This window comes from Engraulis encrasicolus, chromosome 5 (assembly GCF_034702125.1).
Source record: "Engraulis encrasicolus isolate BLACKSEA-1 chromosome 5, IST_EnEncr_1.0, whole genome shotgun sequence".
Lineage (NCBI taxonomy): Eukaryota > Metazoa > Chordata > Actinopteri > Clupeiformes > Engraulidae > Engraulis > Engraulis encrasicolus.
In genome coordinates, this window is record NC_085861.1 from 18,266,835 (window position 1) to 18,294,334 (window position 27,500).

General features: G+C 46.0%; 1 protein-coding gene across 1 annotated transcript in view; it reads right to left on the reverse strand.

The window, feature by feature from the left end:
* The window catches only part of prkcg (protein kinase C, gamma), a 41,956-nt gene that overhangs the window by 4,808 nt on the left and 9,648 nt on the right, over positions 1-27,500 (reverse strand). Inside the window, exons 5-14 of the mRNA XM_063198030.1 lie at positions 26,397-26,525; positions 19,745-19,901; positions 18,517-18,731; positions 17,152-17,348; positions 10,953-11,126; positions 8,035-8,126; positions 7,320-7,382; positions 5,737-5,875; positions 1,334-1,414; positions 1,021-1,128 (exon numbers count right to left, since the gene is read on the reverse strand). Of these exons, the coding sequence (XP_063054100.1) occupies positions 1,021-1,128; positions 1,334-1,414; positions 5,737-5,875; positions 7,320-7,382; positions 8,035-8,126; positions 10,953-11,126; positions 17,152-17,348; positions 18,517-18,731; positions 19,745-19,901; positions 26,397-26,525 (1,355 nt within the window). The remainder of the gene's footprint in view (positions 1-1,020; positions 1,129-1,333; positions 1,415-5,736; positions 5,876-7,319; positions 7,383-8,034; positions 8,127-10,952; positions 11,127-17,151; positions 17,349-18,516; positions 18,732-19,744; positions 19,902-26,396; positions 26,526-27,500) is intronic.

The window sequence follows — 27,500 nt, forward strand, 5'->3', positions numbered from 1 at the left end:
AGCAGCATGGAAAAAAGTGCCACCTCATACATTTACTAACATTTAAATCTACATGGAAATGGACAATAAAAATATCAGAGGTGGAACAAAACAAGGCCATGCATTTATTTTCATTGTATTTTGGTGGTAAAAGGTATCGGTATCGGTACTCTGTATCGGCAAGTACACACATTAATGTACTCGTACTTGTATCGGTTTTCAAAAAAGTGGTATCGGTGCATCACTAATGTAAGGCGTTACACTACTTTTGCATTACTTAAGCTACTCTTGCCAAATGATTACCTCCGCCAAGGAGGTAATGTTTTCGGTAGCGTTGGTTTGTCTGTCTGTTTGTCTGTCAGCAGCATGACTCAAAAACTAATCAACGGATTTGGCCGAAACTTTGTGGAGTTGTTGAAAATGACCCAAGGAACAAGTGATTAAATTCTGGTGGTGATATGGATCACGAACCGGAACCAGGACCTTTTTAAAGATTCTTCCCCATTGCTGGCCTATAAATCTAGACGCCCCTAGTGACCACAAATTGAAGTGCGGGGCAAAACATTCCAGTTTCCAACTCCTCAAAAAGAAGGCAGAAAGACTTAAAATGAAAATAGGGTGTAACATAGTCAAATGTTCCATCAAGCAGCTTCGTTGGCGGAGGTCTGCGCTCTCTGAGTGCTTCTAGTCAAATATGGATCTGGCAGTTTACAGCATAAATCAAACTAATGAGTCATGACTCTTTCAACTCCCATCCAGGAGGTGTTTCGGCAGCATGCAGACTAGCTTTTTTCTCACCCACCACACTGAACATCATTAAAACCCGGGATACAGTAAAAATACATTGTAAATCAAATTACTTGCATTGTAAGTTGTATGTATTAGAGCTTTTCCTTTTGCGTTACAGCAAAAAAAGTAATGCATTACAATCATTTATTAATTATTACTTTTGTAATGTGTTACTCCCAACACCTATGATGAGATGTAGTGAGTAAAAGCAAGAGAGTAAGAGCAGCTACTGTATAGCTGTAGAGCAGCTACCCCTTTGCAGATAGACACGGCTTCCCGGGAGAGACTCTTGGGATAGGAGACACTCTGCTCCATGATGGACTGAAACAACTCCTCTTCATCAATGCCATCAAAAGGAGGCTGAGAGAGAGAGAGGGAGAGAAAGATGGAAGGGGGGGGGGGGGGGGTCAGAGGGACAAAGAGACGGCGAGATGGCGGGACGGAGGGGGTTGGAAACCACTTTGTTAGACCAATGCCAGGGAGATGTGGGCTTAATTTTCTTTTCATAAAGTACACATACTGAGTAATCAATACAGCATGATTCATAATTGAATGTGAAAGTTACCTGTCCGGCAAGCATCTCGTAGAGCAAGACTCCAAAGGACCACCAGTCCACTGCCTTATCATAGGGCTGATAGGCCACGATCTGGCAGGCACAGGAAGACACAACACCGTGGGTAAGACAGTGGCAAATAGCAACATCGGCTCTTAGCACAGTGCTGTGGCGTGCACAGACATATTGAAGGGCAGGTGCTGAAGGGCGAAGTTGCTGGCTATACGTTATATCGTGGAATTATTACCTCCGCCAAGGAGGTAATGTTTTCGGTCGCGTTGGTTTTTCTGTCCGTCTGTCTGTCTGTTTGTTTGTTTGTCTGTCTGTCTGTCTGTCAGCAGCATAACTCAAAAACGAATCAACGGAATTCGACGAAACGTTGTGAGTTTGTTGATAATGACCCAAGGAACAAGTGATTAAATTCTGGTGGTGATCCGGATCACGAACCGGAACCAGGACTTTTCAAAAGGCACAAGGCAGAAAGACTTAGGGTGTAACATAATCAAATGTATCAAGCAGCTTCCTTGGCGGAGGTCTACGCTCTCTGAGTGCTTCTAGTTGTTTAAACAAAGGTGTAGGTCAGAGGGCTTCGGCGTTCTGTTTTGTAGTGCGAAGGTGCTCTTTGGTTAGACGTAACTTAGAGATGTATGATGAAATCCAAGGCACTCTTCGTCTTCATTAAAAAGCTTTTAATTAAATGTAGCTAGTTCATACTTGAACATTAAAATTTGCCAACATGTTTCGGCCAAATATTGGCCTTCATCAGGGCTTTAAAAATGCTTCTAGTTGTTGTATGCTTTTATCGTGAAGCATTTCTAGATGATCATGTCACCATAGACCACAGTACATTGAGACAGAAAAAGTAAAATAAAAAAAAAAGAAAATTCAAAAAGGGCATTTCTTTCCAGCAGGGCAAAGGGGAGGGTGCTTTAGCACCACCTCTTCCCTATCTGGGCACGCCTATGGCGCAGAGTCTCTGTTATAACCTTACTGTCACCAAAATTGTAATGGCCATGTTTTAATATGTTACTTAAGGCCAGGGCCGCTGACAGATTTTGCCGGGCCCAGGACAAAGTCATCTAAGAGGGCACCCTTTCTAATGCATACAATATCATGAAAACCCAGTTTTGGGTGTGTGTGCGTGTGTGTGCGTGTGTGTGTGCGTGTGTGCGTCCTTGTGCGCGTGCGTGCGTGCGTGCGTGCGTGCGTGCGTGCATGCGTGCGTGCATGTCTGTGACTTTGTGCTTTTGTACTGTATGTGTAAATCTGTGCATGTATATACAAGTAAGTGGTTCTGCTGCCTGTGAAAAGAGGAGGGAAGTGAGGAGTTAGAGAGAATGATTAATTTCCTTGCCTCCAGGGAAATATATTGTATCTCTCTCAAAATGACGGGGGACAAGAGGATCAATGGATATTTTACATAATGTAATCAATATGGACAGTTTAATTGCTGCCTTAATGCTATCGTGTGTGTGCTGACGCATGCTGCACTTGTGGTTGTAAACTGAGACATAAACATTAGTGTGAGCGGGTGCAGAAACACACACTCACTCACACACACACGAATACATAACCCTGCGCAGTCTGTCCCCCTCGGGGCCACGAACCTGCTGCCACGTCAATGGGAGTTACAGCATGATACCGCTGGACTAAAGGACCAGTCCGATAGCCCAGCGCTACCGATACTATTATGAAGCTTCGGGAGGGAGGTTTACTAACGTCCTACGTCAACTCTGCTAGTTAGCCTCCGTTACACACACACACACTCCACACACACACACACACACACACACACACACACACACACACACACACACACACACACACACACACACACACACACACACACACACACACACACACAATCACGCGCAAAGGGAGAGATAGACAGAGAGAGAAGGGGGAGGGCGGTGGACGGGACAGAGAGCTTTGCAAAGCTCTACTGTGCAGAAGGCACAAAGTGACTCAGTGCCCCACTCTTCACACATACACAAATACAAATGGTCACGCATACACACACACTCTCTCTCTCTCTTTCTCTTTCTCTCTCTCTGTCTCTCTCTCTCTCTCTCTCACTGTCTCTCTCTCTCTCTCTCTCTCTCTCTCTCTCTCTCTCTCTCTCTCTCTCTCTCTCTCTCTCTCTCTCTCTCTCTCTCTCACTATCGCTCTCTCTTTTTCCATATCTCTCTCTCTCTCTCTCTCTCTCTCTCTCTCTCTCTCTCTCTCTCTCTCTCTCTCTCTCTCTCTCTCTCTCTCACACACACACTTTCTCTGTCTCATTCAATCCCTCTCTCCTTCATTCTCTCTCTCTCTCTCTCTCTCTCTCTCTCTCTCTCTCTCTCTCTCTCTCTCACTGTCTCTCTCTCTCTTTCCATCTTTCTCTCTCTCTCTCTCTCTCTCTCTTTCCATCTCTCTCTCTCTTTCTCTCTCTCTCTCACTCACACACACACACACTCACACACACATTCACACACATGCACGCTGCACATACACAAGTAATTTAATACATATTTGTACTGGCAGATACACATTTAAGAGAGCCTACTGACCTTGCAGAGTGAGCACAAATCGCTTCAGTAAATAATCTTAGCATAAGCACACACATATTCATTCACATGCACACACAGGCAGTGCAAACACATGTTCACAGATGTACATGCACACACACACGCACGCACGCACACACTACAAGCACACACACACACACACACACACACACACACACACACACACACACACACACACACACACACACACACACACACACACACACACACACACACACACGGACCTCTGCAGCTAGTGCTGCAGACTGATTCAATCATGAAAGGTTAATTATTCAGACCCCTATAGCCAAGGTCGGGGAGAAGATGGTGAGCACTGCTGAGAAGTGGACTACCCTGCACAGGGTAGATATGGCAGCAGCCTAGCCCCCCCCCTCCCCCCCCTGCCATGGGGCCCCTGAATGGCCAAAAGTGAAAAATTGCTGAATTGTGACAGGATGTAACATTGAAAAATTCACGTGTCGTATTGAGTACATTTGGTAGACAAGATTTTCTTAATTCCTAGTTCATAATTACTGTATGACACTGTCCAAGTAAATTTGTCGTGAAATTTGCCCCACAGCATCGTGTAGCCTAGGGGCCCCATGCCGTCTTGATCCGGCCCTGCCCTGTCCACAGCTCTCCACTGCTTACCATCTCCTCCTCGACCTTGGCTATAGGGGGAGCGTGTACACTGTAAAAAACATGATATCCGTGATAAGTCATGATAACATATACAGTACAGTTAATTTATTCTGCTACAAACTGCCATGGCAGGATTTTGAACTTGAACTTGAAATCGCAAGTTTATCAGCTGCCTCAGAATTGCAAGTTATTTGTAAGTTGTGTGAAGTGGTGTGTGTGATGTTTGAACACAAAGCTGCAATTCAGAGCTTCACACAACTTATAATAAGGATTATAATAAGGATTCCAATTAACTTGGAATTCTGAGACAGCTATATTTTTTACAGTGTATAGGGGAGAAAGGTGCAGTGGTCAAAAGATTATGGTGTGGCTATGGGGTTTGCTTCGTCAAGATGAACTACCAATCCAATTGGCTGTTAAAGTACAGTGGCCCAAATCCCTAGGGGCTCTACTGTAGTGCATTGCAAAGGCAAAGTGCAGTAACTACGTAACTTGTTGAACTTGAGTTTAGAGTGTAAATGGTCGTCATTACCACTCGTTGATCAAACGACAAAGCCTTATGGTGCAAATGGGGCACCTAAGTCACACCCTCTACTTCCTGGTTCATGGGGCATGGGGAGTCAAAAAATAATTACTGGGCTTGAAATGAGTGGTTTTTCGACACCAATCCAAACCTTGGACCTCCACCTATGCACCACAAATCCACCACAACTCGCCTCGTTCACTTTGATTCAATTTTATGCAACTTATTGCCCCATGAACCAGGAAGTAGAGGGCGTGACTTAGGTGCCCCATACACGTATGTCCCGTTTTAGAGATAATGCCATGTCAAATTGGCAGTTACCACAATATCCAAACTAATACCAAGGCTTTGAAAGCATTTTTATCAGTTTCAGTGTTGGTGTAGTTACTGCACGTAGGGCAGTGTAATGCATTGCAACTGCAATGGCATGGCAGCTCAGCTCGACGGCAACTCATATCGTCACGACAGGGGGTGCGTGCCGTGAGAGGTTCGGAGGGAGGGAGTGCAAGAGGGGGAGGAGAAGCTGACAAAGGGGGGCAAATGGGTCAGTTGTCCTGGGCCCAGGGAGATGGGGGAGGGGCATAATTGGGTCCAAATTACATTGAATGTATTGGTTGGGGGGCCCTTTCAGATGTCTTTGTCCTGGGCCCAGCCCAAAGCTGTCAGCGGCCCTGGGGAGGAGTATTACTGTACAAAAGGGGCACCTCAGGGGCGATGTAATCAGGTGTTCCGCAGAAAGTGCGCGTGGTGTCCCCCTCCATCATGCCCTCCCTGCACATTCCGAAGTCGGCAATCTTGATGTGGCCCTCGCTGTCCAGCAGAACGTTATCCAGCTTCAGGTCTCTTTTGGAGATGAGGAGATGAGGAGAGAGAGAGAGAGAGAGAGAAAGGAGAGGAGGAGTTAGATAGATTCACACACACGGCTCGCTCAGGGGAATCGATCACGCTTAGACGGAGCCCAGGGTGGCATGCTCGGTTGGGTGTGAAGCACGATTTCCATTTGTATAGCTGTGAACGATGGCCTTTGTCATTCAATGAAACCCAGAGCAGGTGCAAAGTGCTCAAGAAAATGTCATATTTTAGCACTATTTTATCTATCGGTTTGATTTTTTCATGTGTTTTTGCCCTTATCAACTCTCGACTGGAAAAAAGCCTCTATCCATGTTTTATTTACAAACCCGGTACTGAATAATATGCACCTGGCTGTGGAGGAACACTGAGGTCTATGGCAGCCCTGCAATGCACACAAGTACTGGCCAAGTACAGGTATGCACTGTAATGAGGTGCAGAGAGACCTAACAGATAACGGAGGAGCTGGAGGAGCACACTGCATCTTAAACTTTTTCTTTCATTCAATGCTACTGTAAGAAGTGACGACAACACACTGAGGAGATTGTTACAAGATCCCCAGAGTTAGCAGAAGACACAATAGCAGGATTTCAGTCACGTGGTGACGATGTGCTAGTGTCAGATGGCGGATAACCAGGGGTGCCGACTGGGGGGGACAAAGGCGGGCCCAGGGAGAGCGGGCGCCCAGAATTGGGTCCTTATTACATTGTATGTATTGGACTGGGGGGCCCTTTCAGACGACTTTGTCCTGGGCCCGGCCAAAGCCGTCAGCAGCCCTGCGGACAACCACCCGGCCATGAAGTGTGAGAAAACACAAGACTGTGGAAATAGCCTATAGAAAGCACTTCAAACAATTCCGTGTCCAGGAGCACTTCAAACAATTCCGTGTCCAGGAGCACGGAATTTTGGCAAAAATGCGGACAACCACCCGGCCATGAAGTGTACATCTATAGAGGATGAGTCATTATTGAGAGCAACATTTTGTGTAATTAGTTTGAAAATATGTTGGACATTATCCATATCTCATGGCAGTCAGTAGTGCATTTTTGTCCGACCCCACAGACTTTCTGACAATCGCGGCTGTGGCTATTAGAACACTCCAAACAGGAAAAATGTCTGCATCCATTCTTTGATCTCCAAAACATTTCATTGTGAATAAAAGTGTGGTAGGCCTATTTTTGGCAGTAGCCTGTGCAGTGGTTGTGTCATCTCATGAACCTGAACTCATGAAGCAGTAACAGCCTGGATGAGTGATTGATTGGTTTAGTCAATGTGTCAGACATGCTACACAGTTTTAAAAAATCCAGTGTTAACACTTAGAGGGGCGATTTAACTACACTTAGAGAGGCGATTTAACATTTTCTAGATTGAATTTGGTCCTAGAGTACTCTCTAAGTGTTGAATTAACACTAGCTTTTCTTATTGTGGAGTACAGTACCTGTATATGATGCCTTTGCTGTGTAGGAAGATGAGACCCACGGCTATCTCTGCAGCGTAAAACCTTGGAGGAGAGGGAGAAGGTCAGAGCGTCACTTGGGTGTACACTGCATAATAACGATAGTATTATGGTACAAACTGCATAATGAGGACGGTTTATTCATGAAGTATTGACAGCTACATGGTATTTTTTTTGTCATTAAGGTCCTTAAAAGTATGAAAAGTTGGGTAGAGAGCACTTATCAGAAATTACAAGGTGGCAAACAAACTTAACGCAAATATTATGGTAATTTTATTTATCTATTTCGGTCTATGGTGATGTGCGGACTGCTTGAAGCGAATGCGTGCGCATACACGGCACAAGAGACACAGGAGAGACAAGAGGTGACGGGAAGAGGAAAATGAAAAGGACAGACTGTCAAACTGTTTCCCATAAATCACTGAAAATACTGTGTTTTTTTCAGGAGCGCAATCGTTAGGGGGCAATAAAAAATGCAGAGGTCACAGAGTTTGTCTATTGTACAATGGCATCAGGGCTCTAAATTAACACCAGCCAACCGGCCAAATGCTGTTGAAATTGCCTGGTAGAAAAGACCAACTTACTAGCCATTTTGACCAATTAGTGTGTGTGTGTTTGGCTAGTAAAATTAAAATCTAAGAGCCATTTTGGCTAGTGATGAAAAACGTTGATTTAGAGCCATGAATGGCATACTCACGCAGCGTGGGGTTCCTTGAACTTGCCCACAATCTGGATATGAAACATCAGGTCCCCTCCGTTCACATACTCCATCACATAATACAAACGGTCCTGCAAATGCACACACACACACACACACACACACACACACACACACACACACACACACACACACACACACACACACACACACACACACACACACACACACACACACACACACACACACACACACACACACACACACACACACACACACACACACACACACAGAGCTCTGTCAGTCAGTGTCTGATCGCTATTAGTCGCTATTAAAAGCTGTCAAATTTCCCATCATCCTTTGAGTGAGTGAGAGAGCATGCCAGAAGAAGAGGAAGTTTCCAATCTACTGTCAATAAACGACTCATGACAACTCTCCCATTCACTTATTGACGAGCCATTTAGCAATTTCCACCGCACAGCTATTTATGTCTGTCTTTTGCTGTCAGGGAATTTCCTATAGCGTTAGGAGAGTTACAATAGAAACGCATGGGAATCGCCAGATCAATACTCTACCATGTCATATCTCGATCACTATTGTGGAAACTCACACATGCACATACTGTACATTTCTCTCAATTCAAGATTAATTTGTCTTCATTTGTGTGCACACACACGCATGCACGCACACGTACACACACACACACACACACACACACACACACACACACACACACACACACACACACACACACACACACACACACACACACACACACACACACACACACACACACACACACACACACACACGCAACCCAACCATAAATGACTGTGGGTTTGACGTCGAACCAATAGGTTTTCTTTTTCACATGGCCGACCATGATGGAACAATTGCAACAGGAACAGCAGGAGGTCACGAAGACAGGAAAGGTTATAAAAACAGCCACATGACCCAAGCTGACCCGCTGTGTGTACGAGAATGCACTAGGGTACACACGAACGCGTACACACGCACACACAAACATACCGTTACCAAGCGTGTGCGCACACATAGGAATGCACACAAATGCACACAAAAACGCGTGCACTCAAGCACACACGCGCACATGCGCGCGCACACACACACACACACACACACGTACCCAAGCGTGTGCACACAGACACACATACGCATGCACTGAAACGCAGACAAACAGGCACACGCATGCACTCACGCATGCGCGTATGCATACACACACACACACATACACATACACATACACATACACACACATACGCACACACACACACACACACACACACACACACACACACACACACACACACACACACACACACACACACACACACACACACACACACACACACACACACACACACACACACACACACACACACACATGCACACACAGACTGAGGAATCACTTCAGGGCAAGAGTCAAATGATTTGACTGCCTCAGCGATTACATCAGATTAAATCAGAACAGGAAACAAAACCAGAAAATTCTTGCACCACGGGACCTCTGTGAACATATTTCACATCTCTGTCTCTCCCTCTCTCTCTCTCTCTCTCTCTCTCTCTCTCTCTCTCTCTCTCTTTGTGTGTGTCTGTGCCTGTGCCCGTGTGTGCCTGTGTCTGTGTGTGTGTGTGTGTACCCGTGTGTGTGTGTGTGTGCGTGTGCGTGTGCGTGTGTGTGTGTGTGTGTGTGTCTGTGCCTGTGCCCGTGTGTGCCTGTGTCTGTGTGTGCATGTGAGAGAGAGAGAGAGAGAGAGTAGAGAGAGAGAGAGAGTAGAGAGGAGCGAGAAGAGAGTAGAGAGAGAGAGTAGAGAGGAGCGAGAAGAGAGTACATTATATAATCCCCCCAGTCAAAATTAAAAAGCAATCTGTTCTTGTTAAGTAACCCCTCCCCCTCAGGAGGAGTAACGACCTTGTAAAGAGTACAAAGCTACTTCATTTATTTATTAATTTCAGCTCCATTCTAGGTCAGACCCAGGGCAGTATAATTAAGCCCAAAACATAAAGCTGCGTGTTTTAAATATCCCTCTGACATGACAAGACGCAATCTCAGCTGCCAACATCTCACACACGCTCACCCGTGACTTTTAACACCCCTAAAATATATTGACTTGAACAAAGTAATTTTCAAACTTAATTTAGACTCGGTGCAACACTGCATACTGACACATTATTAGTCAATCACCACACATATACAGTTATTAAGTAGCAAAATTAATAGAATCCATTTTTTCTTCAGTCATTTCATTATGAGAGAGCATTATGGAGAATTTTACTGAATAGTGAGAGTGGAATGTCCCACCCCAACACTACTGTCAAACACCAGGGGGGATCGAGAGAGAGAGAGAGAGAGAGAGAGAGAGAGAGAGAGAGAGAGAGAGAGAGAGAGAGAGAGAGAGAGAGAGAGAGAGAGACAGAGAGAGAGAGAGAGAGAATGTGAGCTGAAAGTCCACCTAGGAAACTCATATTGTCATTGTGACACACCACTCCACAGCACACAGTGCTCACAGCACACATTGAAATTGCATTTATGCTTCACCCGTGCAAGGGAGCTGCCCCAAACGCCGCCCCAAGGGAGCAGTGCATTGAGACAGTACCATGCTCAGGATACCTCAGTCATGGAGGAGGATGGGGGAGAGCACTAGTTACAGTAATTACTCCCCCCACCAACCTGAAGGGGTGGGAATCATACCAGCAACTTTTGGGCTACAAGTGTGATGCCCTAACCCCTTACCCATGACTGCCGAGAGAGAGATAGACACACAGATAGAGAGAGCGATAGATAGATAGATAGATAGATAGATAGATAGATAGATAGATAGATAGATAGATAGATAGATAGATAGATAGATAGATAGATAGATAGATAGATAGATAGATAGATAGATAGATCGATAGAGAAAGAGAGAGAGGGGGGGTGGGGGAGAGACCTGACTGACCTCGGTTTGGAAGGCGCAGTAGAGTGCGGTGAGGAAGTGTGGCCTGCCGGTAAGTGCCAGCACCCTCCGCTCCACCAGGGCGCTCTCCGTGTCCTCGTCCTGGAAGAGCACATCCTTCTTCAGCACCTTGACCGCATACAGCCGCTCCGAGCCTCGCTCTTCCGCCAGCAGCACCTACCAACATACACAGGGGAACAGGGGGAACAGTCACTGGGAAGGGTCTCTCTCTCTCACACACTCTCTCTCTCTCTCTCTCTCTCTCTCTCTCTCTCTCTCTCTCTCTCTCTCTCTCTCTCTCAGGGTCAGTGGTGGAGAAACAAAGTATTATGTGCCATTATGTGTGTATGGAATCATCGCAGTAGTAATGTAGACTAATAAAGAAACACATTCATACACATCATGCATTTTGCAGGCATACCACAACAAGTACAGAAACAAACATTTTGGCCACTGTGTGTGCACATGGAAATGCAGTAATGTCTTGATGATCACAGATAATGACAATCCCGCTGGACAAGATATTTAAATCATACTCTTATTTCTAGTTACTGTAACTATCAGTGGTGAATGTTACCTTGCTACTTGTGTTGTGTATATTGTAGCCTATATATCAGTATATTTCCTGTGCACTTTGTATCTGCTAGCGATGTTGGCTATGATTATGTCCTCTATTGTAAGTCGCTTTGGTTAAAAAAAAAACATCTGCTAGATGCAATGTAATGTAATGTAATGTAATGTGATTGCCTATGGCTATTTTTGTTGCATTGTTTGAAAGGCAGAATCTTATTAATTAGTTAATCAATTATTAAAAATCTAATTTATCCCCAAATGACTTAATACATGAGCATCTCTCAGCTACTGATACAGGCGCTTTAGGACTCTGCTTGCCCGCACTACGAGAATGAAGGACAGTTCTTATCCTACTGCCATCAGACTTCTGAACTCAATACGTCACCTGCCCCCCCTCAATACTTCAGGACTCTCTATGAGATGCATATGGACTTTGCCATAAAATCTGGTGCAATTGGTGTGTGTGTGTGTGTGTGTGTGCGTGCGTGCGTGCGTGCGTGCGTGCGTGCGTGCGTGCGTGCGTGCGTGCGTGCGTGCGCGCGCGTGCGTGCGTCGTGCGTGTGTGTGCGCGCGCGTGTGTGTGTGTGTGGACATGTGAATACTTGATTGCATATTTTATAGCTTAATTTATTTCTTTTCTTATTATTAAGTATGCTGTTGATATATCTTTAATTTTGTGGGCATCTGTGGGTTGCTTCTGAACATAATCTCACTGTATTTATAAAGTGACAATAAAGCATTCTACTCTACTCTACTCTACTCTACTCTACTCTACTGTATGTACAGGAGGCAGGGAAGAAAAGAATGCTGGGTGATGAGACTTGATGAGGAGAGGGCAGATCTAATGGGGCACTGGACAAATGTAGCAAGACACACGCATGAGTGCACATCGTCTGAGGTTACAGTGCTTAAACAGGCACCAGAACAGTCATTAACCATCGGCTAAGCAGAAGACACACACACTCTCTCTCTCTCTCTCTCGCACGCATGCATGCACGCACGCACGCACGCACACAGACACACATACGCATGCACTGAAACGCACACAGGCACACGCATGCACTCACGCATGCGTGTATGCATACACACCACACACACACACACACACACACACACACACACACACACACACACACACACACACACACACACACACACACACACACACACACACACACACACACACACACACACACACACACACACACAGGGCAACAGTCACCAATCAAAGGCGCCCAATCTTGCGGTTTCACAGATGGTTGACTCCACAGATCTTTGTTTGATGTGGTGGTCAGGTCAGCTACAGCCTCACAGTCCACAGAACGTGTCCGTTATCAGTCAGAAACTGTTAAAATGCATGAAAACAAATCATGCCTTGCACACAGGAACGTGGTGTAAGCGCGGTGCATGTCCATCCCGACCGGACATGTCCGCATTGCTCCTTGAAAATAGAACTCGAGTCTATGAACGTCCGCGTTCAATGCATGGCTCCCATTGAAAATGAATGGCTGCTGCCCGCCGATAGAACGTGGACGTTAACTGTGCAGTGTTAAAGGCAGCCCCGAACCTCTCTGACTCACACTGCTCACGGAGACGTTAAGGAAACGTGCCGTCTGTGTGTGCATGTACCGTCACTCATTTTCATCTATCCTTCCCCCAGTTAGCCGGTTAGCATTGTCTGTTTTTCAACACTGCACAATTTCCCTCCTGTAGTCCCTTGCTGTCTTTCTCGCTCATCAACATCCTTTTACTAATCTGCCGCCCCCCCCAACACACACACACACACCTTTTTTCTTGACAAAACTTTTCTCAAAGACATTTTCTTTCATCACTCCCCCCCACCCTCACACTCACACACACACACACACTCACACACACACACACACTCACACACACACACACACACACACACACACACACACACACACACACACACACACACACACACACACACACACACACACACACACACACACACACACACACACACACACACACACACACACACACACACACACAACCAACCAGGGCAACTGACAGCTTTTGCTGGGCCCAGGACAAAGTCATCTTAAAGGGCCCCTTACCCAATACATATACCATAAACCCAATTCAGGGCCCCCTATTTCCCTGGGCCCGAGACAACATACCCCTTTGTCCGCCCTGTCAGTGGGCCTGCACACCACGCCGCACCCCCACAGTCCCTGTGGCTTTCTCTTTTTTTATCCTAAATCTTCCTCTACTTTAATCTCCTCTTCTCTTGGCTCCCTCCTGTCAGCTGCTGTGCTGTATGTATGTTAGCTGCCTCCAGGTCTGAGGCAGGGCTGGACTGGGATCAAGAAAGAACAGTCCAGGCGTTTTTTGTTTTTTTTTGGCATACGTAGACCAGCCACTCCCTCTTATAATTATGATGGGTTCATCCTATAATTGTGATGGGCTCAGTTAACTGTTTATATTGAGGTTGCTCCATGTAAATTGTAGGCCAGTTTTTTTATAGCCTCTTAGTGCAGATGGGGTCGCCGTCGGGCCTATTCACTATTTGCTGAAAATATTCAACTACACATTGCAAACAACATTGCTATGACATTACCGACAGCCTTAAGTAACAGATTAAGACAGAGCCATCACGATTTTGGTGACAGTAAGGTTATAACATTGGCAAAGGGGTTAAAGCATTGGCCCCTGAAGACTATCGGCACCACTGGGAAATTGCCCTCTATGCCAGATGGCCAGTCCCACCCCTGGTCTGAACCGTCTGCTGAGTATTTCCCACTGTCTTACATAATATGCAGCCGCCGCAATGACTTTATTCTCTTTATTATTAGCCTTCTGCGATGCCTGCATGCATACGGCCCCCACTGTTCTGACTGCATGCGTCACCCCTGTCCTTCATAATAACCCACAGCGATTTCTTAAGGAATTTGCGGTCAGCCAACAAAAAAAAGCTGCTTCACAAAATAAAGACAGAAATGTCTTGAATGAAAGTCATGTGTGTTTGAGTGTGTCTTTGTCAAAGATGCACAAGGTGATCACACTTCACTTGGTGTCTTGTACTGCACACACACACACACACACATAAACAAGCACTGAAAATATTACCATACACACGCATGCACGCATGCATGCACGTACACACACACACACTCGCAAACACATGTCCCATAACCTTGGCTGACAGGATAAGATACAGAAAAAAAAATATTCCACACTTGCCAAAACCTGTCCTGTCAATAATGGTAATGATTTGTGCAGAACAAGAACGATCACTGGCCTCCTGAAGGGCATCTGCAGGGGTTTATTCAAGCCAGCCAGCCAGCAAGCCAGCAAGCCAGCGAGGGGGGGGAGACTTAAAGTGAACAACGAGTCAATACACATACTTACTGACCCACCTTTCCCAGGACTTGAAATAAGCACACTTTTAAAACAAAACCAAGCAAAACAACACAACGCCTCACTTCATCAGCGCTTGAAAAGCTATCACTGACACCCGTGATAAGTCATTTTTTTCTAAAGCAGTTGGATGTGCTGCGGAGTGAGAATGTAGAGAATCAAAGAGAGAGCAGGGAGTAGGTAGCCACTGATGTTTCTCTGCTTTGACAGGGCGAGTTTATGTTACTGCAGGGCTTGGACACACTTTAATGCTTTATTCATTTGTGTTTTTTTGCAATATTATCTACCCAGAGAAGAGCCAAGGCCGTAGAAAACCTTGGAAAATCTCAATGCACTGCAGTAACAATTCTATCTGTTTTCAAGGCACGGTGGCTTGTGTTTCGAGGCAGGTGCTATGATGTTGTATTGTTGAATACGGTTGTGTTGTAGAGCAGTGTTTCCCAACCAGGGGTGCGTGTACCACTATGGGTACTCAAGCACACTGCAGGGGGTACTTGGAAAATGTAATTTTAACAAAGCTTAGTTACATTGGGATAGAGAAAGCGATACAGAACTTGACTTAGGGGGTACTCATGGCACACTGAAAAGGCTTGGGGGTACACAAGACAAAAAAGGTTGGGAAACACTGTATTAGAGTGCACAGTTGTGTGCATTGTGAATATGTACTGTTGCGTGTAATGTGCATCATTTTAGTTTCCCCTTCTTTCTAATACACTCACTACATTACATTATATACTCAATTCATCAGTTTTCCCACCTGTCTGTTCTTGTTTCGCTAATGTGAGCACTAAATTTGGATTATTCTACAAAAATAAATCTGTGTGTGTTTTTTTTCAGTCACCCACCACATTGCAGACTCAGGGTATAATGACGTGTCTCAGTAAAGTACAAATACATTCAGATCCTTAAGAGTGCCTGCGAATAAAGCCATACGGTACGCTAGCTTCCTATCCTATCTCCCCCTGCCTGACTGCCTGTTCAGTCTCTTCTCCCCTCACGGCAGCAGGTGTGCCAGACAGACAGACCTGTTCTAATCTCCCCTCTGCAGATTCATGTGGGAGGGAGGAAGGGAGGGAAGGGGGGGGGGGTGGAGCTGGGGTGCAGAGTTTCTGGCTGACAGTCATCACATGGGGGCTGAGGCTGGAGCTGGAGTCGGGGTTGGGGAAGGGCTGGAGGAGGGAGGGGCGTTCTGTAGGTGGGGATTGGGGATGAGCGTAAGGGTTCTGGGGGTGGTGAGACAGTGATGCTGAAGGTGGCGTTGAGTAGGTGTGGGGGTGGGGGTGTGGTTGGTGAGAGAGTTGCTGGCTGGCAAGCATCATGTCGGGGGGAGCTGTGGAGTGGGTGGTGGGTGCGTTGGGGGTTGTGGCGGTGGTGGTGCAGAGGAGTTGCTAGCTGGCAGGCATCATATGGCGGAGTTGTGGGGGGTGGAGGTAGAGGTGGAGGAGGAGGTGGTGGAGGTGCTGGTGGTGGAGGTGCTGGTGCTGGTTCTGGTGGAGGTGGAGGTGGAGGAGGTGGTGGTGGAGGTGGAGGAGGTGGTGGTGGAGGTGGGGGAGGTGGTGTTGGTGGAGGAGGTGGTGGAGGTGCTGGTGGAGGTGGTGGTGGAGGTGGTAGAGGAGGTGGAGGAGGAGGGGGAGGAGGGGGAGGTGGTGGTGGAGGAGGTAGAGGAGGTGGAGGAGGAGGGGGAGGAGGTGGTGGAGGTGCAGGAGGTGGTGGAGGTGGAGGAGGTGGAGGTGGGGGAGGTGGTGTTGGTGGTGGAGGTGGTGGAGGTGGTGGTGGTGGTGGTGGTGGTGGTAGAGGAGGTGGAGGAGGAGGGGGAGGAGGTGGTGGAGGTGCAGGAGGTGGTGGTGGAGGAGGTGCAGGAGGTGGTGGAGGTGGAGGTGGTGGAGGTGCAGGAGGTGGTGGTGGTGGTGGTGCTGTTGGAGGTGGTGGTGGTGGTGGTGCTGTTGGAGGTGGTGGTGGTGGAGGTGGAGGAGGTGGTGGTGGTGGAGGTGGAGTAGGTGGAGGAGGTGGTGGTGGAGTAGGTGGTGGTGGTGGTGGTGGAGTAGGTGGTGGTGGTGGTGGAGGTGGAGGAGGTGGTGGTGGTGGTGGTGGTGGAGGTGGGGGAGGTGGTGGAGGTGGTGGAGGTGGAGGAGGTGGTGGTGGTGCTGTTGGAGGTGGTGGTGGTGGTGGTGTGAAAGACCTGCTAGAGTAGCTGGCAGGTGTCACCGTGTTAATCTGGTTAAGCTGTCGGCCATTACTGTACCTTTCCAAAGCTGCCCTTGCCCAGCACCATGAGGAAGTTGAAGTCCTGCAGGGAGATGCCGGCAGCCTTGCCCACCACCACGGGGAGCGCGGGCACCGACGGGCACGGGGCCACCGAGACGACCGCGGGAGGAGGAGGGGACGGCAGGATGGAGGGGATGGAGGGCATGGAGACGGAGATGGGGACGGGGACGGGCGCTGGCGGCGCCGACACGACTATGGGCACGACGGGCACAGGTACGGGCACCGGAGAGGGCACGGTCACAGGCGGAGGCGGCGAGGGCAGAGCGGGCGGAGCGTCAGTGGAAGGCTCCTGCAGGGGGGAGGGGAGTGGGGAGGAGGAGAAGAGAGGAGAGGGAGAATAGGGAGGAGGAGTAGAAGGAGAGGGGACAGGGTGGAGCAGGGGTGGAGTAGATGAGAGGAGAGGGGAAGGACAGGAAAAGGAGAGCGTAAGGAAGAGGAAAGGAAAAGAAGAAAGGAGAAGGAGGAGGAGGAAGAGGAGAAGGAGGAAGAAGAGAATACGGTGGAGGAAGAGGAGGAGGAGGAGGAAGAAGAGGAGGAGGAGAATGAGGAGGAGGAGGAGAAGAAGAGGAGAGGGAGACGAGTGGATGGCTTGAGTAGAAGAGAAGAAGAAAGGAGGAGGATGATGAAAAGGAGAAAATAGGGACAGGGGACAGAGTGTGTGATAAGAAGAGGGAATGTGGATGGCAGGAAAGAGAAAGAGAAGAGAGGAGAGGGGAGAGAGGGAAAGGAAAGAAGAGAGTAGCAAAGGAGGAGGGGGAGGAGGGACAGAGGAGGTTGATTTGTGGTCACGTCTACGTACAAGTCACTGGAGGAATGATGATGCCACCAAGTGGCTTACAATATGTGTGCAATCAGAGTGTCGTCTGAGATAACATGAGCGAAGGGGACAGAGAAAATTACTTTAGACTTCAAAAACAGATTGATTATGTAGGCTACTATATTGGCCATTATACTGGTATGTGAAACACCCCCCACCCCCCACCCACGGGGAGAGAGAGAGAGAGAGAGAGAGAGAGAGAGAGAGAGAGAGAGAGGAGAGAGAGAGAGAGAGAGAGAGAGAGAGAGAGAGAGAGAGAGAGAGAGAGAGAGAGAGAGAGAGAAAGCGAGAGAGTGAATGAGGAAAAAGATACATACACACACAAACACACACACACATACACACACACACACACACACACACACACACACACACACACACACACACACACACACACACACACATACACGCACATGCCCACATACACGCACACGCACACGCACACGCACATGCCCACATACACGCACACGCGCACACGCGCACACACACACACACACACACACACACACACACACACACACACACGTGTGTGATTCACCTGTAAGTCTGGGTCAGGAACGGGGATGTTATAGTATTCTCCTTCATCCTGGTTGAGCAGCTTGAACCAGCCACATACCGATCGTCGGAAAATCTCACTCACTCCGAACGACAGCGCTCCCATGAAGTCATTCCGAGACGTTCGATCCCAATCCCACACTTCAATGGACAGCCGGCGGTCCCATTGCCGACCACGGACAGAGCTGTGAACCAAATATGTCAACAGAAGACAAGTGGGAACGTTAGAACGAGGGTGAAAGGAAGTGTATTGTGTATGGGTTCATATCATACTGTATATCTATTTGAGTTTTATTTTAATGTTTTAAATCGTCAAACGTGTTTTTATTGAGCTTATCAGTTAATATCAGTAAAACCATTGAAAAATCTGATGACACCACAGTAATCCAAAATGGCTCCTCACACTATCTATACCCTTTCAAGTATAAGTTGTGTGCACATCCTTGTTAAGGCCCACGTACTAACAATGTGCAGTGAGATTGAAAATTGCCTCTAATCAGAATGCACTATCACATCTCTATGTTCTGAAATATTTGTTGCAAAAGAGACTACCTTCACAGTACTGTATGTTGGACATTTCTTCAGAGAGAGAGGGAGAGCGAGAGGGAGAGAGAGAGAGAGAGAGAGAGAGAGAGAGAGAGAGAGAGAGAGAGAGAGAGAGAGAGAGAGAGAGAGAGAGAGAGAGAGAGAGAGAGAGAGAGAGAGAGGCCACCGAACACAGAGAACAGACAGAAATGACAGACAGAGACTCACTGGAGCACTTCATGCCCTGGTGTGAGTCCGTAGAGCAGCGACCCACAGTGATATTTATTGCAAAAGAGACTACCTTCACAGTACTGCATGTTGCACATTTCTCCTTTCCCAACTCTAAAACCAGACCAGTCCTTGTCTTCTAGCTTCTACGATAGTGACACACAAAAACTCACAACAACCTCCTTTTCATTAACTTTGGAGAGCCGGCCAAAGTCATGGAGGATATACTGCATACAGGCTGGACTGGGGTGGGGGGGAGGGCCCGGGCACTGTTGGCTTAAAGGGGCCCCTCAAAATTAGCGGAACAGAACTGACTCACCAGTGAAAATAGGGGCCCACGAGGGTGCAGGGCCCACGGGGAAATGCCCGATATGCCAGATAGCCAGTCCAGCCCTGTACTGCATACTGGGGAGAGAGAGGGACTCGAACTCGGATTCAGACTCACAAAGTGAAGTTCTCGCTCCACACGGGGTTGAGGGTGGAGCGGATGGTCTTGGTTTTCTGCTTGCTTTGGCTCTTGGGGTCGGGGATCAGCTTGAGCTTCACGTAGGGGTCAGACAGCCCGTTGGGATCCATGGGAATAAGGTTGCGAGCCTCTCGTACTACAGTACAGCAAAAGAAAACAAACATTCCCGTGAGACCTGAGTGTAGCGCAATGATGTGGAATAAAAAGAGAAAAACATCTTTTCTGTCACCACATAAGAGTAACAAGATGTCATTTGGAGTAGACCTACAAAATACATTCAGAGATCAAAGCGGTTACACTTAACTTGACATGTCACTGCATAATACATTCATAGCAGCTGTTTACATGAAGGATTCATGACTGTATCGTAAGACATTCATATACCAAACCTTTCATAAACATGGAAGACAAACGGACAGCAACTTGTCAAAATCAGTAATCATTGAGGGTTCAGAACAAAACTCGCAATGCTACTTTGTTTAACCTTAATTTTGACAAGTTGCAGTCCTTCCGTCCGCTAGGTTCATGAAAGATTTGGTATGAATGGGTCATGAAACAATCATGAATGCTTCGTGCAGTCTTTGTAACAGCTGCTATGAATGACAAGTAAAGTGTTACAAAAAAAAGCAGTACAGTATATGAGACAGACATTGTACATTGTACGGTATTTTACAAATGAATAGTGTATATAAAGCAGAAATACGAATCAATAGTATCTTTGAATGTGTCTGCATGTGCCTTGACTCTTGAATGTACTATTATATTAGGTTTTTTTTTTCTCAAACGTGCATTGAGACACCAACCACAACATATCATGCACCAGCCCCCTTTATGAATTCTAAACTACAAACATAAATCCTTTTTGAGAGCTGTTATTTGAACTTGTATCGCTTGTAAATTGTAAACTTGTGAACTTGCAACTTGAAAAACAAATGATGTACTTATGGATACTTGGTGTGATTTGTGTACTTGCATATTGATTTATACTTGTACGCACTGTATGTGTTCGTGCCTAAATGTAAGAGAGAGGGTAGCAGAAAGAGAGTGAGTTCATGAGTGAATTCAGATCCAATGAAGTTAAAGAATTGTGACAGATCCGGTGTGTGTGTGTGTGTGTGTGTGTGTGTGTGTGTGTGTGTGTGTGTGTGTGTGTGTGTGTGTGTGTGTGTGTGTGTGTGTGTGTGTGTGTGTGTGTGTGTGTGTGTGTGTGTGTGTGTGTGTGTGTGTGTGTGTGTGTAGGCCTGTGTGTGTGTAAGCCTGTGTGTGTAAGCCTGTGTGTGCATTCATGTAAATATGTGTATATACGTATGTATATATGTATGCATGTCTGCATGTACAGTATGTGTGTGTGAATATGCCTCAAAATAAGGAAAGGGACCAGGCATTGCACATCCTTAGCAGAATAAATTTATCACAAAAAATATTCAAATGACCTTTAGCTGATTTGATATTCCTCCCATGCTTTTCTCCCATCTTCCTATCTCTGCTCACTCTATCACTCCTTTTCTGGCTGCCAACTTTGTGATACGGTCAAGTTAAAATAGCAAGAAAGTCATTATTTTCTCTGCAAAGTAATTTACCGCAGCTCTCATAATCCTTCTGAAAAGATACACAGTGTGATGGAGTGACCATTACTAGGGTGGTGTGTGTGTTCTGACTAACATGCCGACGAGCCTGGCTCTTTGGTGTAGCGGTCAGAGCCCCAGTTTACTATCCCAGAAGGTTTGGGTTTGAGTCCCGGCTTGGCAACTCTATTCCCCTTCGCTACAAATGGTGTCAGAAGTGGAATGGTACCGTGAGGCCATGGGAAGCGTACCCATTGGCCCTCATTTATCAAAGCAGCGTACGACGAGAATCGTACGTACGTCGTGCGTACGTTCTTTTTCTACGACCAGTTGCCATTTATCAAATCTCATCGTAAGCGCAGGAAAGATGGAATCCTACGACTGCTCTCAGACGGTGTACGCCGTTTTCAAGTTGGACTTGAGATGACTATGATCACCAACTTGAGCAGCAGTTGTAGCGCAACAACTCCTTATCATAAATATGTGGCCTACATAATTACAAAATGTTTTTACATTGTATATTTGGCTATAAGCCAACTTCTACCAGTTTGAATTGGTGCACTGCACCCTTCCTGGGAGCGCTGCGTTAATTTGGCATAGGTCAACAACTGCAAGAGACTTCTAATTTGTGATTTGACGTGATGTGTGAATAATTGTGCAATATACAGCCGCGTATTGGAATGTGCCTTCAGTCATGGAATCAATGGACCGACGTCCCTTAGTTATTTTTAACAGCTGGGAGTTCAGGCGCATCAATCAATGCAGTAATAATCTCCCGGTTGAGTTTCACCATTTCGCACGACTGTCCGAATACACACCTGACACGTGTGTGTCCGATAGGTGGCAAGGGCTATCCCATCGAAGGACTGGAGCGCAGGAGAGAAGTAGGGCGCACATGAGCGCGAGAAGGATGGAGCACTGGACATGTAAAACTCTCCTTCCCCAACAAATGGTTTGGGCACTGTTTGTTGGCCAGTTTCACGTAGGACCCTTTTCTTGACCTCGTTTACAAAAAGGTTTAGCCTATCATCATTTTTTTTAAAGTATAATATAATATAATATAGGGCCTAATAGGCTATAGATATAGCCTATAAAAAATATTAAAGCCAACATTATAAGCGCATTTATAACAAATTATAACACACATTATAATTACTTACAACGTATTATGACTACACTCCTAATGCTTCATGATGCTTTATATTAACAGTTATGAATATCTATGAATCTAGCTTATAATGCTTTATAAATCCAAGGGTGTCATGAGTGCTCATGACTGGCTATAAACTACAGGCTGCCTGATGGGGCTTATAGTACATTATGAGTACCTAAACCCCTCTATGCACAGACCTGGATGATAAACTGTCATAAGGGCTCATATGATGCTATAATGTTTCATGTGAGATCATAAGTCGTCAATGTGTGGTCTAAGTAAAGTGAAGTTCATATGGATGCATCTATAATGCACTGTATAATGCACATCTATAATGCATCATAATGTACTGTAAGCCCCATCAGGCAGCCTGTAGTTTATATCCTGTCATGAGCACTCATAATACCCTTGGATTTATAAAGTATTATAAGCTACATTCATGGTTATGCATTACTGTTAACATAAAGCATCATGAAACATCATCGGTGTAGTCGTAATGCTTTGTAAGTAATGATAATGTGCATTATAATTTGTTATAAATGCGCTCATAATGCGCTATAGATATGGGCTTCATAGAAAGTGTTACCAAAATATCTTAATTATGTCTGCTGTAGTCAATCAAACATTTCATTGTAACTATTTGGAAATCAATCTGTACCCCTTCCACTGTTGACTACTGCTGTTGATTATTTCCATGTGTTATTTTGTTGTCTACTTTGCATACCTAAAGCCTAATTTCAGCTGTCAATCAACAAGAAACGTGGATGTTTTAGCCGGTTTGCGTCTCTCCATGTCGCAAACTCAGGGGTGCGGTCTCCTTCCCGCGGTCTTAGAGAAGGTGTGATTAGTCTAATTACAAACCCCAACTCCGATGAAGTTGGGACGTTTGGTAAACAGTGAATAAAATCAAAATGCTATCATTTTCAAAACATTCAATCTATTCATTAGATGGAGAATAGTGAAAAGACAACATATTAAGTGTTAAAACCGAGAAAAAATATTGTTTTGGGGGACATATGTACTCATTTCTAATTTGATAAATCCAACACGTCTCAAAAGAGTTGGGACGGGGACAATAAATGGCAGCAAATGTCGAGGAAGACTAAAAACAAAACAAAAGACAACACTTAACAGTTAAATACATTAACCTATGAGATGATTTTATATAAAAAACAGTGTTAATTCCTATCTTGGACATGATTTCACCAGCTTAAATGGTGGGTGTATTCCTTGTCATGTTTTGCAATGTTTTCCTTTCTGTAGTGCTTACAGTGTGACAGGTCTTGACCAAAAACCCACCATTTTATCACCTGCTGGTCCTTATGATGGAGCCAAACTGTTAAAACATAGTAGAGAATGCAATTTGACCTTACTATGTGGCAGCAATCGAAGATCTCCCTTCAAAATATAATGCATGAGTGGCTTTTCATGCTGTTTAAAACCCATTTATACCATTCAGCACTGTATTTAACTCTACAGATGAGTGAGAACATCTTAACCAATGCACTACTGCACCCGCATGCCATCATGGAGGCTGACTTTTGAAGCTAGCATAACACAAGTTGGATGGTCCATTTTCACTGTAGCACAGGATGTGCCATGCCCTATTATTGTCAAAAAGAATGGACTTCTACAACTTCTGCTGACTTCTGTAAGCAAAGGACAGTTTCCCATGTCTTCTGGGTCTATTTCAAGTGAGCTCAGGTGCTTAGGAGAATGTTACATCCCTGTATCATTTGCACGCATTAAGCATTCTTAATATGGTCAATTTTCAATAGCTCTAGCACTCCAGGAATTAGAGTGAGACTACAGCCAATATATATTTCATGATGTCATGAACCTATACAATGATTTTATTAACAAAATTATGTCTTATATACACTCAATCGTGGTAAATCAAACGGAATTCAAAAATGTATGTAATAACTATGGTAATTATTCCCTTTGCATCTTTAATTCTGAGTGACTCAGCCTCTCTGTGATGATCTTATACCTGGACACGTATATTGTCCGTCAGTACAATTCATTTTGAAATGTTCTTCTTTGTTGTTTTATCTTATTTGGATGTTTACTAAATTTCACTGATCCCCGTCCCAACTCTTTTGAGACGTGTTGGATTTATCAAATTAGAAATGAGTACATATGTCCCCCAAAACAATATTTTTTCTCGGTTTTAACACTTAATATTTTGTCTTTTCACTATTCTCCATCTAATGAATAGATTGAATGTTTTGAAAATGATAGCATTTTGATTTTATTCACTGTTTACCAAACGTCCCAACTTCATCGGAGTTGGGGTTTGTACTATGGTTTTCAGACGCTGGATTTATCAACAGCCGCTCGCTCTTACGATGGGATTGGAGAGGTACACATGTTTAGTAAATCTCACGTGAGCTTCGTCGTACGACGAGATCTGCGCTCATTTCTGCGATGGTTTCTACGTAAGTTTGATAAATGAGGGCCATTGTGTGTAAGCCGTAATTCCATGTGAGGGACCCCCAGGATTGGTGACCCCGGTGTGAGGGACCCCAGTGATGGGTGAAGCATTGATGACAGGGCACACTGGATGGGAGAAGCATGATGGGCAGTTACGTGAGGGACACCATGAGTGTGTGAAGCGCACGGGTGCGCCTCCCGAAGGGGAAGGCAGTGTGATGGAGTGACCATCACTAAGGTTGTCGGAGTGTTCTGACTAATATGCCAACGAGCCTGGCTCTTTGGTGTAGCGGTCAGAGCCCCAGTTTACTACCCCAGAAGGTCTGGGTTCAAGTCCCGGCTGCGCAACTCTACTCCCCTTCGCTACACACACTAAAATAAGTAAAGTGGTAAAGAAGGAAACTATTGACAGAAATATTCTAGACAGAGATACGTGATTTTGGTTCTTTTCCGGTATCCACTTTATGTCGGGTGAACGCCCCTTTAGGAGACCTTTGGTTAGGAGACCTTCGGAGTCCTGAGGTGAGAATAAATGAAGTCCCCTTAGCGCTGTAGATGGTGGTAGCACACGTCTTGTGCAAACACCTCAAAAAAAAGAAGGAGGGGACAACGCCCCCTTAGGAGACCCAACTTGAGCACACGCTTTTGCATTGAGTGGGTGTGTTTTGATTCCTCTTGATTAAAATTCCATCCTCTTTGCTTTTGAGTTTGTATGATGAGAAACTAACTGAATAAGTTGGATGCATGACTTTAGTAACGCTTGTTGACTCTACTCTAGTGGTGTAACTGATACATAGACAGATACAGTAGATAGCCTATATTGCCTCCAAAGGGAAATTCGTTTTCACCACCATCTGAACTTGTTACAATCTTAATCTGACCTGTCAAGATCTGTCCCAGGCGCATGCTCTGCTACGATGGCACCCCTGAGGTGATAACACATTTTGGAAGCAGCATCGGCACAGTGCACTGTAGGCCTGGACACATGTGGGCCTGTAGGCCTTGCGCGTGTGTGTGTGTGTGTGTGTGTGTGTGTGTGTGTGTGTGTGTGTGTGTGTGTGTGTGTGTGTGTGTGTGTGTGTGTGTGTGTGTGTGTGTGTGTGTGTGTGTGTGTGTGTGTGTGTGTGTGTGTGTGTGTGTGTGTGTGTAGTGTGCATCTGTGTGTGTGTGTGTGTGTGTGTGTGTGTGTGTGTGTGTGTGTGTGTGTGTGTGTGTGTGTGTGTGTGTGTGTGTGTGTGTGTGTGTGTGTGTGTGTGTGTGTGTGTGTGTGTGTGTGTGTGTGTGTGTGTGTGTGTGTGTGCGTGTGTGTGTATTGTGCATCTGTGTCTGTGTGTGTGTGTGTGTGTGTGTGTGTGTGTGTGTGTGTGTGTGTGTGTGTGTGTGTGTGTGTGTGTGTGTGTGTGTGTGTGTGTGTGTGTGTGTGTGTGTGTGTGTGTGTGTGTGTGTGTGTGTGTGTGTACTGTGCGTCTGCCCTTACTTGTGACAAACAGGTCCTCTCCCTCTATGCGAGCGCTGATGTGGATGCGGCCCCTCTTCTCCGTATGGTCATGGCCGCACAGGCTGGGCACACTGTTCTCACAGCGCTTGTGGACGTTCATATCGCAACCTCACACACAGGTAAACACACGTGCACGCACACACACGCACGCACGCACACACACACGTGCACACACACATGCACACACACATGCACACACACATGCACACACACACACACACACACACACACACACACACACACACACACACACACACACACACACACACACACACACACACACACACACACACACACACACACACACACACACACACACACATACACACACACACATAAGCATATAAGGACATAAGGATATAAGGTCATACCAATACTACACAAATGGGTTAACAATGAAAAGATACTGCAGATGTTTCTGCTGCTGTTTCCCCAAAAAGGCATGTCTTGCTCACTCAGTCAGTGCACAGTGCTCATTCCACAGGTCATGAAAAATTGATGCACACACACACTCGCGCGCACGCACGCACGCACGCACGCACGCACGCACGCACACACGCACACACACACACACACACACACACACACACACTGCGAGAGTGTGTGAGAGAGGCACACCCACAAATGCGAGAGAGAGAGAGAGAGAGAGAGAGAGAGAGAGAGAGAGAGAGAGAGAGAGAGAGAGAGAGAGAGAGAGAGAGAGAGAGAGAGAGAGAGAGAGAGAGAGAGAGAAAGAAAATACCAAACACCAGAGGTGTCAAAAGTTTGTAGTGGGTCCTTGTTAGGTTTTACGTGTTTTTCAGAAACAACATAGTCTACCTATGTAATTACAGTAGGCACAATGGAGTAGCCTATATGTCATATCATGTGCTAATGTTATACTTATACCATAAATTCACTTCTACTTTTGACACCATTGCCAAACAGACGTTGGGTAATCCTCAAAGTGAAGTGCCCTGGCCTTACTGCGACTTATTGGTTAGTCTTTGGTGAAATGGTGAAATTACTTGTTCGAGCAAGGCTAGGACACTTCACTTTGAGAAATACCCGGAGACTCGCTGGAGCACTTGCCCTGGTGTATGA